The sequence below is a fragment of the Lithobates pipiens genome, unplaced genomic scaffold, assembly GCF_037356315.1.
Source record: "Lithobates pipiens isolate NorthernLeopardFrog02 unplaced genomic scaffold, aLitPip1_a1.2 Scaffold_3, whole genome shotgun sequence".
NCBI classification, from domain to species: domain Eukaryota; kingdom Metazoa; phylum Chordata; class Amphibia; order Anura; family Ranidae; genus Lithobates; species Lithobates pipiens.
The window spans coordinates 6,254,428-6,274,027 of record NW_027507790.1 but is presented as its reverse complement, the minus strand read 5'-3'; the positions used below and the strand labels follow the sequence as shown (position 1 = coordinate 6,274,027).

The window sequence follows — 19,600 nt, the reverse complement described above, 5'->3', positions numbered from 1 at the left end:
CCACCCACAGGCACAAGAATCCGTTTCTCATTAAACAGTAATGTTTGACTCAGAAGAGCTGTGTGAAGAATTGGTTTGTTAGTGAGCAGTGTTGGTAGATAATGCCAGCGCCACTTAACTCATAGGGTTACAATAGGAACGTTTTCTAATATCTTTCTGGATGGTACCAATAAGGATTTTGCTAGGGGACCTACTACTTTATATTTATATTTTCCCCATGTCTTCGGTGGGCCACCTAGTCACATCAACTGAAATTGCATTCCTAACTCTAGGACCAAAAGAATGCATTTAAATACACCTGTTGAAAAGAAAGGTATTGAATTGACATTGCTGAATTCCTTCTGTCTGGGAATGCTAGTTGCCTGGCTGTGTCTGGCTCTAATACTTTTAGGCCACAGATCCTTAACAAGCATGGTTTTAATGAGTGTTAGGCCCCTTTCACACAAACGGACCATGTGTCCGTTTTTCATTGATCCGTTTTCGGATGAATGAATACATGTATCCCTATGGGATAGCAGATGTCAGTGAATGAACATCCGCTGACACCAGACTCTGCTATGTTCCATTTCTATTGACGACCATACTTTTCCATCCGTCTGCGGATTGGATGAAAACAGACTCTATGGGCCGTCTTCATCCGATCCCCCATAGGGGAGAGCGGCGCTGTAACAGGTCTGTCCGTGCACAGTGTGCAGAGACAGACCTGTCATCTACCTGCTCAGTGGGGATCGATGGAGTGAACCCCCACTGAGCAAAGCTGAGCCTGTAGACGGACACGTCTGTGTGAAAGGGCCCTTAGGCCCCTTTCAAACAGAGCGGATCTGTCCAAGCTGATCCGCCTGCTCAGTGGGGATCTGTCCACTGATCCCCGCTGAGCAGGTGGATGACAGGTCCGTGTCCACTCTCTTTTATGGGACAGTCGGATGGAAATGGACTGTGTGTCCATTTCCATCCTATTGTCATCTGATCCGATGCGCCGAACGGATGGCAAGGTTAGCGTCATCTGTCTGTTTTTTATATCAGATGGCGGCGGGTGTCAGTGGACACGTCTCCTGACATCCACCGCCACATAGAGATTAATGAGGGTCCAGTCGGGTTCACCTGAAAAATGGACAGAGGGACCCGATTGGTCTGCTGGTGTGAAAGGGGCCTTAGACATGTTCCATATTACTTATTTATATACTTGTTCCAGGACAGTGACTCAGAAAGAATTGAGCCATTAGCATTGGCATGAAAGCTAGGTAACTAGCTTTTTAAAAAGGTTAGGGTTAGTAAGGGCAACCTACATAGTTTTAGTAAGGGCAACCTACATAGTTTTTTTCTCAAAGGCTGTACTTTAAGCTAAATGGCTCTGTGCAGAGTGAGATAGTTAATTGTCTTCCATTGCAGCAAAATAATCATTGCCTGTTGGGTTTCCATGTGTGGGATTCTGTTATGACTGTCTATAAAAACGATTTGTGTAATGGACCGACTATGTTTGTATTCTCTAGAAAACTGGAAAGAAGTACTTCAGAAATATATAGATGCAGACCAGATCCCCAAGTACTATGGAGGAACTCTAACAGACCCTGATGGTGATCCAAAATGTAAATCCAAGGTATAATGAAAAGTATTATTATAATTTATTCATAGGCCATGAAGTGTGAATGTTGAATGCTTTCATAAGCATTTAAAGAGATTGTAAAGCTTGTTTTTTTTTTATAACAAGCATGTTATACTTACCTCCACTGTGCATGAGTTTTGCACTAAGCGGCCCTGATCCTCCTCTTCTGGGGTCCCCCGCTGCACTCCTGGCTCCTCCTTTTCTCGAGTGCCACCACTCCTGCAGTTGCGCTCCCGAGTCCTGCTGCTGGGTCTATTGACTCGGACAGCAGGACTTGGCCCCGCCCCCCAGCTCGCGTGTCACTGGGTTTGATTGACAGCAGCGGGAGCCAATGACTCCCGCTAATATAAATCTATCCAATGAGAATCTGAGACAGTGGCTGGAGCTGATGGGCTCATGCCCAGAGCTCCAGCACAATGATGCATTCATGGGAAAAACAAACCCTTTAAGGCCACATTCACAGTTTAATCTTTATGACGCCTTTTCTCCTACGAGATTTTAGCAGAAGAAAGATGTGGTAAAAAGCTGTGTTTTTTTTGCATACATGTTTTGCCAGAATGTTAACCACGCTCGGAATTGCATCACAGCATTGAGGAACATGAAATTGCCTTGTCCCTAGGATCCTGTGATGTACTCACGCTGTGTCCCCTGGCTGGATCCTCTGCTCGATGCTCTGTTTTTTTCCGGGTTCCGTTCCCTTTAAAAAAGTACAAATCACAAGACACACACAATACATTGTAATCTTATAGGATTACATTACTGTATCAAATCATTTGACCTCGGTTCATCCCCAGTGCTTTGTCCAGTGCTCTGCATTTTACCATTCTTTCTGCCTGGAAACTGGAGAACATCCATGGCATCCAAAAGCGTGACTATGTCAAAAGCGGTTTATGACCTGCTTGAAAACAGCAATAGTAAATTAGAATCACTTGCAGAATTGAGCAATAGTGATTCGTGGGGAAATTTGTCATCAGACAATGAAAGTGACCACAGAGATAATTCTGCAACTGAGCTCAGTGATGTGCGAACTTGCTACTGTAAAGCCTGCGGTACGGACCACGCAGCGCCCCCAAGATTCCCATTTACTGGAGCACCTGGTATGAATGTAGATGTTGAAGATGACAACCCCTCGGCATACTTAAACCTCATACACACGATAGGACTTTGTACAAACTTTCCCTTGGATTTTTGTACAAAGGGCGTCGGCCCTGAACTTGTATTGCATACACACAGCAGGACTTTTTCAGCCAACTTTCACCAAATCACGTGGTTTTTCTGCTCTTTACCGCCACCTTTGATCAACTTCTGTATTGTTGTCTGATCTTTTGCATTGGTTCTGAGCATGCCTGTTTGTACTTTGTACAAAAGTCCTATGGTTTTCTGTACACACGATCAGACTTTGCTCCATCAGACTTTTGTTGCCAGAAAGTTTGTCCGTTCGCACAGCCAACAAAAGTCTGATGAAAACCAAAAAAGTTTGTCCGATGGAGCATACACACGGTCGGATGTTGCTCCAAACCAGCTAATTTGCATGTTTGTTGTCAAAAAGTCTGATCGTGTGTATGGGCCTTTACAACTATTTCTGACCGATGTTATTGAAAAAATAGTTACGAAGACAAACCGTTACCAAGAGCAACAAGCTACTACACCTCGGAAGTAGGAAAATGGGAACCAGTGACCAAACATGACATTTGCAAATTTCTGGGCCTAATAATACTTCAGGGAGTGGTGGGGAAACCCCTGCAGAACTAATAAATTACTTACCACTCCATTCTTTGGCATGGTCATGTCAGAGTACAGATTTTTCCTGATAACAAAATATTTCCACTGAAAACAATGAAGAATTTGAAACTACTCATCCTGCACCAAAACTCAAGAACATTTGTTCTAAAGAGTTTTCAGTGGAGCTATGTGCCAGAAAGAGATACCGGCATAGATGAAAGTCTAATGGCCTACAAGAGAAGGCTCAGCTGAATACATTGCTTTAAAGAGAGCACGATTTGGCATACAATCCTTCATGCTATGCGAATCGTCACCTGGCTACATTTGGCATTCAGTCCTATACACTGTGAAAGGAACAAAATTCAATCCCAAATACAGTGACTATGGAATGCCAACATCTTCTGTTCTTTCACTGATTAAGCCATTGGTAAATCAGGGCTATTGTGTACCAACTGATAACTTTTACACGTCTCCTGAACTTTATGAGTTTCTTCTGCAGAACAAAACAGATGCCTATGGAACAGTTAGGGCTAACCAGCATGACATGCCGCTAATGTTTGGCAATAAGAAGCTGAAGATTAGAGAAATGGTTGCCTGGCAGAAAGGCAAAATGATGTCACTGCGATGGTGTGACAAGAAAGATGTGTGCCTAATGAGTACAGTCCATAATACCACCACTGTAATGGTACGCACAAAAGACGGGAAACAAATTATGAAGCCACAAGTAGTGATAGACTACAGTAACGCCATGGGAGGTGTTGACAGAGCCGACCAAGCAATGATATTCTACCCAGCAATGAGGAAACTTTAAAAGAAGTACTACAAGAAGATCTTCAGCCATCTTCTTGAGCAATGCTCATGGAATGCCTACATTCTGCTAAAAAAGTGATAAGCCTGTGATTCTTTCTGACTTAATTTGGAAAGTTTCCGAACAGATCTTTGTGAACCATCAAAACACCATCAATGGCTGTGAATAGAGCCAAATCTAGTACTGTTGGCGTTGTCAACCCGGAACTCCTGACTGGTCGTCACTTCATGGACTACATCCCACCAACCGAGAAAAAGTCAGCACCTACAAAGATGTGTGTGGTTTGTTGCTTGGAGCAAGATGAGAGTGGAAAGAAAATCCGAAAGGAAACCAGGTTCCTTTGCCCGGATTGTGACGTTGTACTTTGTGCAGTCCAATGTTTCAAAATTTTTCATATCCGGGATGTTTACTAAACCAATATGCAGTGTCTAGTATTACAGTCACTAGTAATATTGCACGCTTGTTTGGACAAATTTTAGTGTTTTTGACTTGATTACATTATTGAATAAAATGTTGTTATTATTATAATAGTATTTGTTATAATTTATAGTTATTTATTATATTATAATTTATGATTTAGTGTTTCAAATTTTATCACACCTAGAATGTCTATTAGACTCTTGTTTGGACAGATTTAAAGAGGGCGTCCACCCGAAAAAAAATTATTAACCACTTTCAGACCGGACCATTTTGCTGGCTTAAGACCAGACCACGTTTGCGATTTGGCACTGCGCCGCTTTAACTGACAATTGCGCGGTCGTGCAACGTGGCTCCCAAACAAAATTGACGTCCTTTTCCCCACAAATAGAGCTTTCTTTTGGTGGTATTTGATCACCCCTGCGGTTTTTATTTTTTGCGCTATAAACAAAAATAGAGCAACAATTTTGAAAAAAAAATATTATTTTTTATTTTTTGTTATAATAAATATCCCCCAAAAATATATAAAAAAACATTTTTTTCCCTCAGTTTAGGCCGATACGTATTCTTCTACATATTTTTGGTAAAAAAAAAAATCGCAATAAGCGATTATTGATTGGTTTGCGCAAAAGTTATAGCGTTTAAAAAATAGGGGATAGTTTTATGGCATTTTTATTAATAATATTTTTTTTTTTACTAGTAATGGCGGCGATCAGCGTTTTTTATGTGACTGCGACATTATGGCGGACACATCGGACATTTTTGACACATTTTTGGGACCATTGTCATTTATACAGCAATCAGTGCTATACAAATGCACTGATCCCTGTGTAAATGACACTGGCAGTGAAGGGGTTAACCAGGGGGTGGCAGTGTAAGGGTTAAGTGTTCCTAGGGGCGTGTCACTAACTGTAGGGGGCTGGGCTTTGTGTTAGTGAACACTGATCTCTGCTCCAATCACATGGAGCAGAGATCAGTGTCACTTGTTGCTAGGCAGAACGGGGAGATGCTGTTTACAATGGCATCTCCCCGTTCAGCCCCCCCGTGAGATGATCGCGGGTATCCCCGCGGCGATCAAGTCCGCGGGACCCATGACCGGACTCACGGGGGTCCCGACCGGCACACAAGTGCGCCGCCGGCGGTGCGCACGCGATGGCAGGGCGGCATATAGAAATGGACATACCTGTGCGCCAATATGCCTGCCCGTGCCATCTGCCGACGTACATCGGCGTGCGCCGGTCGGGAAGTGGTTAAAAGCCAGTAGCTACAAATACTACACAGTATTTGTAGCTGCTGACTTTTAATAAATGGACACTTAGCTTTCCTGGAGTCCAACGATGTTGGCAGCCGAGGCCCATCAATTGTTCGGCTCTCGGCTGCTGCCTCCGCCATTCTCGGTGAGGGAATCAGGAAGTGAAGCGTTGCGGCTTCACTTCTCGGTTCCCTACTGTGCGTGCGTGAGTTGTGCAGCTCAATGAGACTGGTCCGCGCTGTCTCTGGGACCCGTGTGTGTCCCAGCAGAGAGCGCGGCAGGACAGGAAGAGGCATAGACTCCCGTGGGAGTCCATGACTGGAAATGGGTGCAAATGCCTGTCTTAGACAGGTATCTGCACCCCCCTCCCCCCTGAAAGGTGCCAACTGTGGCACCAGAGGGGGGGAGGGTTTCCGATGAATGGAAGTTCCATTTTAGGGTGGAACTCCACTTTAAGTAAGCTATTCCTAAGAATTACAGACCTACAATATACAGTTGTGCTCATAAGTTTACATATCCTGGCAGCATTTATGATTATTGGCCATTTTTCAGAGAATATGAATGATAACACAAACATTTCTTTCAATCATAGCGTTTGGCTGAAACCATTTATTTTCAAGCAACTGTGTTTACTCTTTTTAAATCATAATCACAACAGAAACTACCCATATGACCCTGATCAAAAGTTTACATACCCTGGTGATTTTGGCTTGATAACATGCACACAAGCTAATACAAAGGGGTCTGAATAGCTATTTAAGGTAACCATCCTCACCTGTGATATGTTTGCTTGTAATTAGTGTGTGTGTGTGTGTATAAAAGGTCAATGAGTTTATGGACTCCTGACAGACCCTTGCATCTTTCATTCAGTGCTGCACTGATGTTTCTGGATTCTTAAGCCCCATACACATTATCAGTTTTTCTGCTGAGTTTTTCCTTCAAATTTACCAAAAACATAATATGAGGTCAAGCCTTAGGGGTTTCAATTTGTATGCAATCAGGCAGGCCCTTGCACTACATGGTTTTGGTAAAGCTGAAGGAAAAAATCAGTAGAAAATCTGATGGTGTGTATGGGGCATAAGTCATAGGGAAAGAAAAAGAATTGTCAAAGGTTTTGCGGTAAAAGGTTGTTAAACTGTATAAAACAGGAAAGGGATATAAAAGATATCCAAGTAATTGAGAATGCCAATTATTCAAGGTGTTCAAACTAATCAGGAAGTGGAAAATGAGGGGTTCTGTTGAAACCAAACCACGGTCAGGTAGACCAACTAAAATTTCAGCCACAACTGCCAGGAATATTGTTTTGGATGCAGAAGAAAACCCACAAATAACTTCAGGTGAAATACAGGACTCTCTGAAAACATGTGGTGTGGCTCTTTCAAGATGTACAATAAGGAGGCACTTAAAGAAAGATGGGCTACATGGTTGAGTTGCCAGAGGAAAGCCATTACTACACAAATGCCACAAAGTATCCCGCTTACAATATGCCAAACAGCACAGAGACAAGCCTCAAAACTTTTGGCACAAAGTCATTTGGAGTGATGAGACCAAAATTGAGCTTTTTGGTCACAACCATAAACGCTACATTTGGAGAGGAGTTAACACGACCGATGATGAAAGGTGCACTTTTCCTACTGTGAATCATGGAGGTGGATCGCTGATGTTTTGGGGATGTGTGAGCTACAAAGGCACAGGAAATTTGGTCAAAATTGATGGCAAGATGAATGCAGTATGGCTAACATGGAGGGGCATTTAGAGGCTCAAAAAATAGCTCAAATGCCTGTAAAAGCAGTGTTTTTGAGCTCAAGTGTGCATGAGGGCTAGTAATGTTTGCTTATGTTGCATCGGTTTTGGGGAACATCAGCAAAATGACCAACCTATGTGCTACAAAACGCTAAAGCCGCGTACACACGGGCGGACTGTATGGCCTACTTAGTCCGTCATACAATCCGACGGACAGTCCGTCATACTTTTGAATGAACGGACTTGACCACACACGGATGCACAAACAGTCCGTCGAAATCTTGCGCGATGACGTGTACAGCACGTACGACGGGACTAGAAATAGGAAGTCCAATACACAGCAATGCACCCTTCCGCCGTGTAAATCCTTTCTGAGCATGGGCCATTCTTAGTCCGTCAAACTAGCCTACTGACGAGCGGATTGTCCGCTGAAACCAAAGTATGACGGACAGAATTTCGAAAAATCCGAAATACTTAGTACGCCAGACTGCACGCTGAAAAAGTCCGCTGAAGCCCACACACGAGCGGACTGTCTGCTGAAATGTGTTTCGACGGACTACGTAGGCCATACAGTCCGCCCGTGTGTACGCGGCATAAGTAATACAAAACACCAAGACACCATGGAAAATGGTGTCTGAGCTTCTCATAATGCAACACTAGATTCAATTTAGAGTTCACAAGTATAATTGAATATCCAAATTGTGTATGCATCAAAGGATAAGTTCACCTTTTGTATTATAATAAATAAATGCACATGTTTTTGCAGGAAAAATATGCATTTATTTTTTTCACAAGTGCAATGTCAGGCTCCTACAGACACTTCTACAGCTCTGTGTCCATACCTCTGTATGGGCTGTCAATTTCAGAGCTGTAGGAAGTGTGAATGGTCTGCGAGCGAACTGATCAGTACCAGCTGCCCATTCAAACTACAAGCCCATCTGCTGCAGAGGAAGATGGAACTTTTAGTTTATTTATTCACAGATCTCTGTGAATGAATGATGCAGCTGTGCAGGCGGATTCCTACACAGCCAAGCTGATTTTAAATGTGCCAGGGAGAGGAACCCCCATAGTGGGGTCAGGGGGTGAGAGAGTTACTGTGCTGAAACTTGTTACATGTTACCCCCTAATAACATACTCTAAAAGGTGAAACTATCCTTTAAACTCTAACTTCTCTGAAAAGATTAACATTTTAAGCAAGCAGCAGCTAAATATGGAAAGTCAGTTTGCATAAACTTACCTATTGTCAGAGTGCTCCAGTCCAGTCACATGATCTCCCCCGTGGCCAGCTTTAGGGGAGAGGAGATATTGCTGACAACATCTGACATGCACGATTATGTCACCCCTAGGGTTACTATGGGACATCTGTTGTTGGCTGTCCCTCCACTTCCCTAAAGCTGCCGCTGGAAGTCATTCACATGACTGGACCGGAGTGCCCTGAGAATAAGTAAGCATAAGCATCTTCCTTCTACAGGGTAGGCGGAATACAGTTAGAAGGGGGGTAAGATATGGTTTAGGCTTAGTTAAATATAGACTGGAATTCCTGTTTAATTAAACACCTTTTACTGTGTTCAACAATGTTTTCTGAAATGTGAAACTAATATCAATCTAATTTAGTGATATATTTAATTCCTGAGATCTTTTTAGCCTGCCATTTTCATCTTTGTCTACATTTTGATGTAAGGGTACTTTCCAATCACTGAAACAAATTGGATTGTAACCCTGGATATTTATTATAAAATAAATACTTTTGGACTATTGGTGTCGTATTCTTGTTTACTTTAACTGCAGGAGCTACCTCCACTCTGCACTGTGAAATTGAATTAATGGTGGATCCAGGATTTCTGTAGAAGTACTTTGAATGTCTCCTGCAAAGCCAGCCCAAGCCTAACAAATGTCAAAGGAGACACAAAAAAATAAAAAATAAACAGCTGTGAAGAACAAATACTGACAATGTGGTACAATGTACCCACACCATGGGTAAATCAGAGAAATAGAAAATGCTTCCCTAAATGTCCTGGCTCCTAGAACATCTCTTGGCTTGACTATTGTAACTCCCACCTCATTAGCCTACCTCTTCACAGGCTATCCCCTCTTCAATCTATCATGAATGCCGCTGCCAGACTCATCCACTTTACCAACCATTCAGTGCCCCCCCCCTCCCCTCTTCCAATCCCTCCCCTGGCTTCCCATTGCCCAACTAATAAAATGTTACAACACAGTCCCGGACTGTGACATCATAAGGGGGCAGGGTCACCATGTGACATCACCCGGTGACCCCGCCCATTGTCCCTATATAAGTTGCTGCACAATGCGTCCCCTTCATTGCGGCCAGAGAGAGCGTCAAGTCAACATCTCAAGGAAGAAGAAGAGAAGGCGGCGACAGAAGACCGGGCCACCGCTAGTAAAAGAGCTGGAAGAATAAAGCGGAGGCCCGGCAAGAAGAACCGAAGAGGGGGACAAGACCCTGAAGTCGGAAGAAGACCCCCGGGCGGCAGTGACAAAGAAGAAAGCCGGGCTCCTCCTCTAGTAAAAGAGCTAGCAGAAGATAGCGGAGGAGTCCAGCGTGAAGACCCCCCAAGACGGAAGACCACCGGAGCTGTGCAATATATTATTTTAAAAACGTGTTGTGTTTATTTCTTTACACTTTTTTTCACCAGGTGGATGGGTAGGGCTACATGGTACCCCAATACTCATTCACATAGAGTGGGGGGCTGCCTTATTAAAGGGGGCTCCCGGATTCCGATAAGCCCCCGCCCGCAGACCCCAACGGCCAGGGTTGTCAGGAAGAGGCCCTTGTCCTCATCAACATGGGGACAAGGTGCTTTGGGGTGGGGGGGTCGCAGGGCCCCCCTTCCCCAAACCACCCCCCATGTTGAGGGCACGTGGCCTGGTACAGCTCAGGAGGGGGGGGGGCGCTTGCTCATCCCCACCCCCTTTCCTGACTGGCTGGGCTGCGTGCACGGATAAGGTTCTGATATGGAAGTTTTTTCAGCGTAGGGCTTCCCCTTTAAGTCCATACCAGGTGACGGGGCCAGAGAGGTGTCAATCTCGCCGATGGAAGCGGCGACATTGACCTCCTTCACTAGCCCCGGGTACCTGGAGCCGCGTTCAAAATGAATGGACTTTCCTCCGTGTGTGGGCAAGTCCGTTCATTGCAACTTCTGCCATAGTCCTGCAGTTTGTCCGCAGAACCTAGTCCGCCGGAAAAATCTGGTTGTGTGTGGGCAGGTCTGCTTGTTCGGAAAGTCCGGCGGACCTCCTCTTCAAAGTCTGGCGGTTTGTCCGCCGGATAGTCCGATCGTGTGTACGCGGCATTAGATCGTAAGCTCGCAGGAGCCGGGCCCTCTTGTGTTGAATTGTATTGTTGCTGTATTATCTCCCTTTATATTGTAAAGCACTGCACAATCTGTTGGCGCTATATAAATCCTGTATTATAATAATAATAATAATAGGACATCCATTACATCTCTCGTTGAATTAACATATCTGCTGTTTCAACTGATGAAAATGAATGCAGATGGGGCTAAAGCCTTCTTAGTGACAAACATAAGCATGGGATTAAGTAAGGTTTGAATGAATATGAACTGCAAAAGAAATAAATTGCATAATTTTGTATATACCTGTTTTCCATGTACACTGACTGTGACTGTTGATTTACAGATAAATTATGGAGGAGATGTCCCTAAGTCCTACTGTGTGAGAGACCAAGTGCAGCAGAATTATGAGAATAATACAACAATCAATAGAGGATCCAGCCAGCAAATGGAGTATGAGATTCTGTTTCCAGGTTGTGTGCTCAGGTTAGTAGTCATAAGCTCCCTTTTGGAATTGATTTCTCCACTGGACAAGTGTGAGCGTTAACTGGACCTACATGAAGTAATATTGACACTGTCAATAGAATACGGACTAATCTTTAATAAAAATACAGATGTTGGCCAAACATATGGAAACACTACATGATGCAGCAGGCGTGAAAGTGACATGTTTCACTTTGAAAGCGGAAGCGATGTAAATTTTTTTGCTTCCGCAGTGTGATGAGACACCTAGCTAACGGGTGGGAAGTCTCACTTTCATCAGTCACTGTGAGCTTACTGAGTTGTAAATAGGGCAAATTGTTGGTGCCCGCTTAGCTGGTGCCTCTGTGACTGAAGTTGTCAACTTATTTGCGGGGTTGCAGGTACAGTATCAAAGGTTATGACGGCATATACAGGTTCCGGAAAAACGTTGTCTGATAAGTATAAGTGCGATTCGACATGGTTAACTGACTGAAAGAGACAAAAGAACATTGCGCATTTTTGTGACCTAGATTTTGCAGAGTGGTATCACAATCTATTATCCACCATCCAAGACTTATATTGGTCGATTCCCAGGAGAATTCAGGCCTTCTTGAATGCCAAAGGTGCTCCAACATCATAATCAGTAATGATTTCATTCTTTTACAATACTTATAACCATAATTTTGTCCAACCCCTGTAGCCAGGAATAACACTTTTTCTATTGATCTCTATTCTTTGTAATGATTACATTGTTTAAATGGCCCAAGGAGCTTGAAGGAGCCAGAGTTACAGTTATTCTTAATTGTTGCTTAGACAGGTAAAGCTGGCTATACATGGATTGACATTCTGGCCTGGTTCAGCAGGCTGTTCCTGTTCATGAAGGCCCGATGGAAAATTTCCATTCGATCAGCTGCAGTACTGATCAGTGTATTCTGACAGCGGGGAAGTTCTGCTGTCAGAATACAATGACAGTGGGGAGAATTTCCATATCCACATCAAATGTGATGATGGATGAAATGGATCACTTATCTTCGTTCAATCTGACTAACCCAGGTATTTTACTCTAACCCAGAGTACTTGCTTTCTTACTTTCCTGCATCTGATTAACTGTTTAGTTCCTGGCAGCATTGATTTGAGCTCTGAAATATTAATAGAGATTGTGTGGACATTTTCCACTTTCTTCTATCACGTAACTATTATTCTGTAACATTTTTGCTTGTTTGTAACCCGTGCATTATCACACTTAAAAGTGATTATTGCTTAATGTTTAGCACTGTTGTCTAACATCAGGGACCTAGATTGCCTACCTACCAAAACGATATTGAGCTTGTACACTTACTGGTCACTTTATTAGGTACACCTGTCCAATTGCTTGGTAACACAAATTGCTAATCAGCCAATCACATGGCAGCTATTCAGCGCATTTAGGCATCTAGATGTGGTGAAGTTCAAACTGAGTATCAGAATGGGCCAGAAAGGGAATTTAAGTGACTTTGAAGGTGGCATGGTTGTTGGTGCCAGTTGGTTGTTGGTGAAGTTTGGAGTATTTGAAAAACTGCTGATCTACTGGGATTTTCACGCACAACCATCTATAGGGTTTACAGAGAATGCTCCAAAAAATAGAAAATATCTAGTGAGCAGCAGTTGTGTCAACGAAAATACCTCAGTGGTCAGAGGAGAATGGTTAGACTGGTTTGAGATGATAGAAAGGCAACAGTAACTCAAATAAGCACTAATTACAACCAAGGTATGAAGAATACCATCTTTGAATGCACAACACATGGTACCTGGAGGCAGATGGGCTACAGCAGCAAAAGACCCCACCGGGTGCCACTTCTGTCAGCTAAGGACAAGAAACTGAGTCTACAATTTGCACAGGCTCACCAAAATGTAGCCTTGTATCAATGGTTCAGGCTGGTGGAGGTATAATGGTGTGGGGTATAGGCACACTCTGGGCCCCTTAGTACAATTGAGCATTGTTTAAACATCACGGCCTACCTGAGTATGGTTGCTGACCATGTCCATCACTTTATGACTACAGTGTACCCATCTTCTGATGGCTACTTCCAGCAGGATAATGCACCATGTCACAAAGCTCAAATCATCTCACCACTGGTTTCTTGAACATGACAATGAGATCACTGTACTCCAATGTCCTCCACAATCACCAGATCTACAATCCAATAGAGCACCTTTGGGATGTGGTGGAAAGGGATAATCCCCTTTGAAGGAATGAATAGTTCTCCGACATTGTTGGCTCTCCATCAATGAATAAAGTAAATGACTGACTTATTGCCTTACCCTTGTATTTTCTGAAAAACTAGGCAACATGTGAGGACATTTCCATAGGATTGAATTAGTGGATTTTTTTTTGCGCAAATATTTTTTTGTATACAAGTTTTCATTACAAATAAAACAAACATTTCATAAACCCTTTTTCATGTACTCCCACCCTTCACCCTATTCTTTATGTAAACAATAACCAGCTAAACAAGCAAGATTAGTTATGTGTTCTCGTCCAATCTTAAGATTAGAAGTTCACGCATTTCACAGGATCAAGTTCCACAAATGCAAAAGAAATACCTGTTGATCTTCTCAGGTGTCCTGTACTGAGAAGCACAGGACACTTGTCTGCTTGTGTCACCTCAAAAGGAACTACTGAACTCACCCGTTTTTATTGTAGACTACAGGTCAGTTAGTCTCTTTACTGTGGATAGGAAGACTGTGAAAGACTGAGTAGTTTGGCATTAAACAATGGGCAGAATAGAAACCACCTAAGGATAGGTTCACATTACTGCATGTTGGGAGTGCATGCAAAATTGTATGCATTCCTGACATGTAGAGAAACATCTTGCTCTTTATCAGACACGTGAGGGCCATTAACTCTTAATGGTTCCCCCCCACAAATCGATAATCGTGCATGTTTTCACGTTCAGTTCCGTGCAAATCAACAGGTATCTTTCTGTACTTTTAGTTTTTTTTTTTTTTCAAAAGGTTTAAACTTAGGGAAATATGCATTAGATACAGTACAATATGTTTTTCCTTATTTTCCCTTGATACTGTATATACTTTAAATCCCAACTTTAGATATCTTTTTATGTATGGACTGTGCACTGAAGGGATAGATCTTCTACTGGTTTTTATTTCCTTCATGTGTCCCCATTTTGGAGAATACACCCTGCTCTTTTTTTGGGGAAAGGTGGTAAAAGGAAGTCTCATCAGTGAAGGCACAGACTGCAACAAAACACTTTTCTTCAGTAAATGAGCATGGGTTAGAACAGGGGTAGGCAACCCATGGGACTGGTGCCACAAGCAGCACACAAAGCCTCTTTTGTGGGAATTCGACCCCCTCCCCATCAGCAGAGTAGTGCAGGGAAGTGTCAGTGAGAAACCAATGCATTCCAATTTCAGAATTCCCCACGCCACACCTGCACTGAGGGGGAGGACTGTGCCCCCACACATTGTAAAAGATGGGAAATGTTGTTGGTTCTCTAACTTTTGCTGTAGTTGCAATCGTCAGCTTTTGTGATGAGGAAAAGATTAGGTGCAGTTCTGCTGGGGGGGGGGGGGTCTGGTGGTCCCTGTTTCCAAGAGGAGGAGGACCGTCATTGGCCACAGCTAAAGCCAATTACTATCTGTAGGAAGACTTGTTTGGTTGCCACTACCAATCTCAGAAAGAAGGGATTTCACTGTGATTGAGAAAACCACAATCAGGTGACAGTTTGTAGAATTACTGTTGAGCTTCTGGGAACTTTGTTGAAATTATTCCTGAACCTTTGCGTTGCTTACTACTGCACTGTGTGTCCCTTTTAAGCCACAGCCAGTATTCGGTGCAATAAAAATCACACCCAAATTTTGCTGTGGTGCAGAGTGCCGCACTTTTCTCAACTGCGGGGGCCCAACTCATGATCCTGCACACAGGCCCACCACTTTCAGAAAATGCCCCTGTCCTGAGCTCATCGATGCGCATCCATTTCAGATGCTTGTATGTGACATTGCATACAAGCACGTGGACTGGATACGAGAGGTGGATCAGCAGGATGAGTGTGCCAGGACAGGTAGATGTGTCATCTCTGCTTCCTTTCACCACTCTGCATATTACACATATAGATGTGAAGAGGGTACAGTGGTGGCGCAGATGAGCAGGAGGGTACAGCGGTGGAAGAGATGAAAAGAGGGTTCAGCAGTGGGACAGAAGAGCAGGGGAGTAGAGAAATGGGGCAGATGTGAAGAAGGTGTATTGGTGGAACAGATGAGCAGGGGGGTTACAGTGGTGAGGCAGAAGAGCAGGGGGGTTACAGTGGTGGGGCAGAAGAGCAGGGGGGAACATAGGTGGGGCAGAAGAGCAAGGAGGTACAGAGGTGAGACAGATGTGCAGGAGATACATTGGTTGGGCAGATGAGAAAGTGGGTTACAGTGGTGGGGCAGATGAGAAGGAAGTTACAGCGGTGGGGCAGATGCGCAGGGTTGTACAGTGGTGGAGCGGATGAGCAGGGGGGTTACAGTGGTGGGGAAGATGAGCAGGGGGGTACAGTGGTGGGGCAGATGAGCAGGAGTGTACAGTGGGGGGACATATGAGCAGGGGGGTGATGTGGTGGGACATATGAGCAGGGGGGTACAGTGAGGGGACAAATGAGCACGGGGGTACAGTAGTGAAAACGATTTGCAGGGGGGACAGTGATCTGAGGTGTGGCATTGCAAGAATCAGGGTTGATCTGTGGTGTGCGAGTGCAGGATGTTAATTTTTCACTACTAAAGTAGCTTAAAGCATTTACTTTATAAAAAATCCTTTTCATGATTGAGAGTGTGAAGTTGACATTTTTTGTTATAAAATCAGCACTGAATTTTGAAAACATTTTTCGGCACACTGCGCTCAGAAGGTTGCCTACCCCTGGGTTAGAACCTTCATCAAGTTACTATTACTTGCTTTGTCTTCCTGTCCCAGTGAGAATGACTCTCTGTTACAGGGATTTGATTTGATAATTTTCACTGTAAGAACGTTTGTTCGATTTTTATTTTTTTTTTAAACGTGAGTGGGAGTCAAATTGTGTTTGGTTTTGTTAGCAATAAATTTGAAGGAGCAGCATGGAAGATTTTTCTCTAACAAACTCCTGTAGTTTTCATCTGGGAAATCCATTCTCTCTAAATTATTTTTCTGTTTCAATCATATTTATTACAATTTTAAATCATCATACAGACGTTAATGTTCAAATGATCATCATGAAATAGTTAAAACAAGGATGCGTTCTCCAGTATGATCAATGCCCCTGACCCAGTAAACCTCAACAAAACATAATCAAGAATATAGCATATTTGGGGAGACTTTACCATCCCCTGGCAGTATCCTACCAAAATTTCCATATGGTATAACAGAACCAATAGCAAGAAAATTTAAAAAGTGAAGAGAAGAGTAGGTTTGGGGGGGGGTTCCTTCACCCCGAGTCTTCCCTCACAAAATAGCCCAGCCTTCAGAGAGCCTGAAGATAATCAATCCAGGGATTCTACACTTTTTCAAACCTAGCTTGCTTATCTCCTCGAATACTAGTCAGTTTTTCATTGATCATGATATCTTGTGTTTCAACAGGGCAATATTGATTTCCATGCACGTGCAATAGTTATTTTAGCCGCTAAAAGAATGAAGAATATGAGAGTTCGCAGATGTCTGGGGATCTCGTCTGGTAGATCACTAAACAACCCCATTTAAGCCCCTCTAGGTATATTTTGTCCCATCACTGAGTAGATCAGGTTGAACATCCTGATCGAGAAATGTTGGACCTTCGGGCAAGACCACCAGACATGGTACATATCTCTTTCCTGTCCGCATCCCTGAAAGCATAGGGTGGAAGTACCAGAGTATAATTTTGCTAACCTTGTAGGAACAAGGTACCAGTGCGATAGCACTTTGGAATTTGTCTCCACCAATGAGGTGTTGAGCATGCCTTTGTGCACCATGGTTGATCTCTATAAGATTTTAACCTGGATGATGGAAATGTAATTATACACTGTTCATTATGATTTTCATAATAAGAAAATTTGCTTTTTCTATAAAATGTTTTTTTTTTTTTTTAAATTGTGCAGGTTTTTTAACCACTTTCAGTACTCATAATGTTTTTATTTTTATTTTTTATCAGATTTTGTGTAGTAAGGGGACCTGTGGGTCAGAAATCACTATATGTGCATGTGACTTCAAAAGCATTTCAGATTATCTATGTAAATCTATTGATTAGTCACAAATCCAAAAACTGTGTTTTTACGCAGGTGGCAATTCCAGTCTGATGGTGGTGATATTGGGTTTGGGGTTTTTCGAAAGACCAAACCAGGAGAGAGACAGAAGGCTGGAGAAATGGCTGAAGCGGTGCCAAATGAAAGGTATAATGCGCATATGGTACCAGAAGATGGGAGCTTGACCTGCGCTGAGGCTGGAACATGTGAGTCCAAGAGTGAACTGTGATACATACAGCTAGGCAGTTGGCTGCAAACCATTAAATGGAAGCACATTCAATAGTGAGTGATACACACTAAGCTGTAAACAGCAGTCATTACAAATAAATAACAGGCCAGGAACAGTAAGGCTGGGGAGGAAAGCATTAGATCAGTGGTTTCCAAACTGCTGCTCAGGGGCCAGATGCAGCCCTTTGCTTGCATTTATCTGGCCCTTGGGGCACTATTTCATCCACTGATACTAACAACAAGGCTTAATTCCTCCCATTGACACCAGTGAAGGTGCACAATTCCTTCCAATGACACCAATGATGAGGCACAACTTCCACAAATGACACCAATGATGGGACACAATTCCTCCCATTGAGACCAATGATGTGGCATTGTTTTTTCCCACTTATTTCAGGACCATTTATACTCCCAGTGAGCACAGTCTGGACCACTAAAATCTGAAGGACAGTAAACTGGCTCTTTGTTTAGAAAGTTAGTCCCCTGCTCTAGATGATGCTGGATATCCTCCAGCCAGAAAGTGAGGCAGGCCCTATCTGACTTGCTGCAGCTTTTAATGCACAAGCTCCCAGTGTGCAGTGACATCAGAGTAAGCAATTTCAGAACAGGAGAGAAGCTTGTACAGCTATGCAAGACTGAACAAAAAAGCTGAAGTTCAGCTTTAACATTTTTAATTTAAAGTAGTACTATAGACAAAACATTTATATCATTTTTGGATACAGCAATTACTCCATTTGATTTCTTTTTTTTAATTGCCATCTGTGTTCCATTGCAGAGTTTTCCCTTCACTTCCTGCCCCATAGCCAAACAGGAATTGAGAAGAAATCCCTGCTCATTAACCGCTTAAGGACCGCCTCACCCCGATGTACGTCGGCAGAATGGCACGGCTGGGCACAATCGCGTACCTGTACGTTCCCTTTAAGTGCCCAGCCTTGGGTCGCGAGTGTGCCGCCGGTGCCGCACTCTCGACCTAGTCCTAAGCTCCGTGGCCGCGGGACCCGCGGACCCGATCGCCGCTGGTGTCCCACGATCGGGTCACAGAGCTGAAGAACGAGGAGAGGTAAGTATAAACAAACCTCTTCCCGTGCTTCGTACTGAGGCTGTCACTGATCGTCTGTTCCCTGTTATAGGGAAAGACGATCAGTGATGTTAGACGCCAAGCCATGCTCCCCTACACTCAAAAAAACACACACACTTAACCCCTACACTGCCCCCTAGTGGTTAACCCCTTCACTGCCAGTGACATTTTTACAGTAATCAGTGAATTTTTAATTGCACTGATTACTGTATTAATGCCAATGGTCCCAAAAATGTGTCAAAATTATCCGACGTGTCTGCCATAATGTCGCAGTCACATAAAAATTGCTGATCACTGCCATTACTAGTAAAAAAAAAATTGTTAATAAAAATGCCATAAACTATCCCCTATTTTGTAGATGCTATAACTTTTGCACAAACCAATCAATAAACACTTATTGCAATTTTTTTTACCAAAAATATGTAGAGGAATACGTATCGGCCTTAACTGAGGAAAATTTTTTTTATATATATTTCTGGGGGATATTATAGCAAAAAGTAAAAAATACTGCATTTTTTTCAAAATTGTCGCTCTATTTTTGTTTATAGCGCCAACAATAAAAACCGCAGAGGTGATCAAATACCACCAAAAGAAAGCTCTATTTGTGGGACAAAAAAGGACACCAATGTTATTTTGGAGCCACGTTGCACAACCACGCAATTGTCAGTTATAGCGATGCAGTGCTGAATCGCAAAAAGGGGCTTGGTCCTTTTAGCTGGAAATGGTCCGGGGCTTAAGTGGTTAAGGGTAT

General features: G+C 43.2%; 1 protein-coding gene across 1 annotated transcript in view; it reads left to right on the top strand.

Moving 5' to 3' along the window:
- SEC14L2 (SEC14 like lipid binding 2) overlaps window positions 1–19,600 on the top strand; it is a 73,654-nt gene that overhangs the window by 45,243 nt on the left and 8,811 nt on the right. The window contains exons 9-11 of the mRNA XM_077461200.1: window positions 1,491–1,597; window positions 11,206–11,345; window positions 17,580–17,749. Coding sequence (XP_077317326.1) covers window positions 1,491–1,597; window positions 11,206–11,345; window positions 17,580–17,749 — 417 coding nt within the window. The remainder of the gene's footprint in view (window positions 1–1,490; window positions 1,598–11,205; window positions 11,346–17,579; window positions 17,750–19,600) is intronic.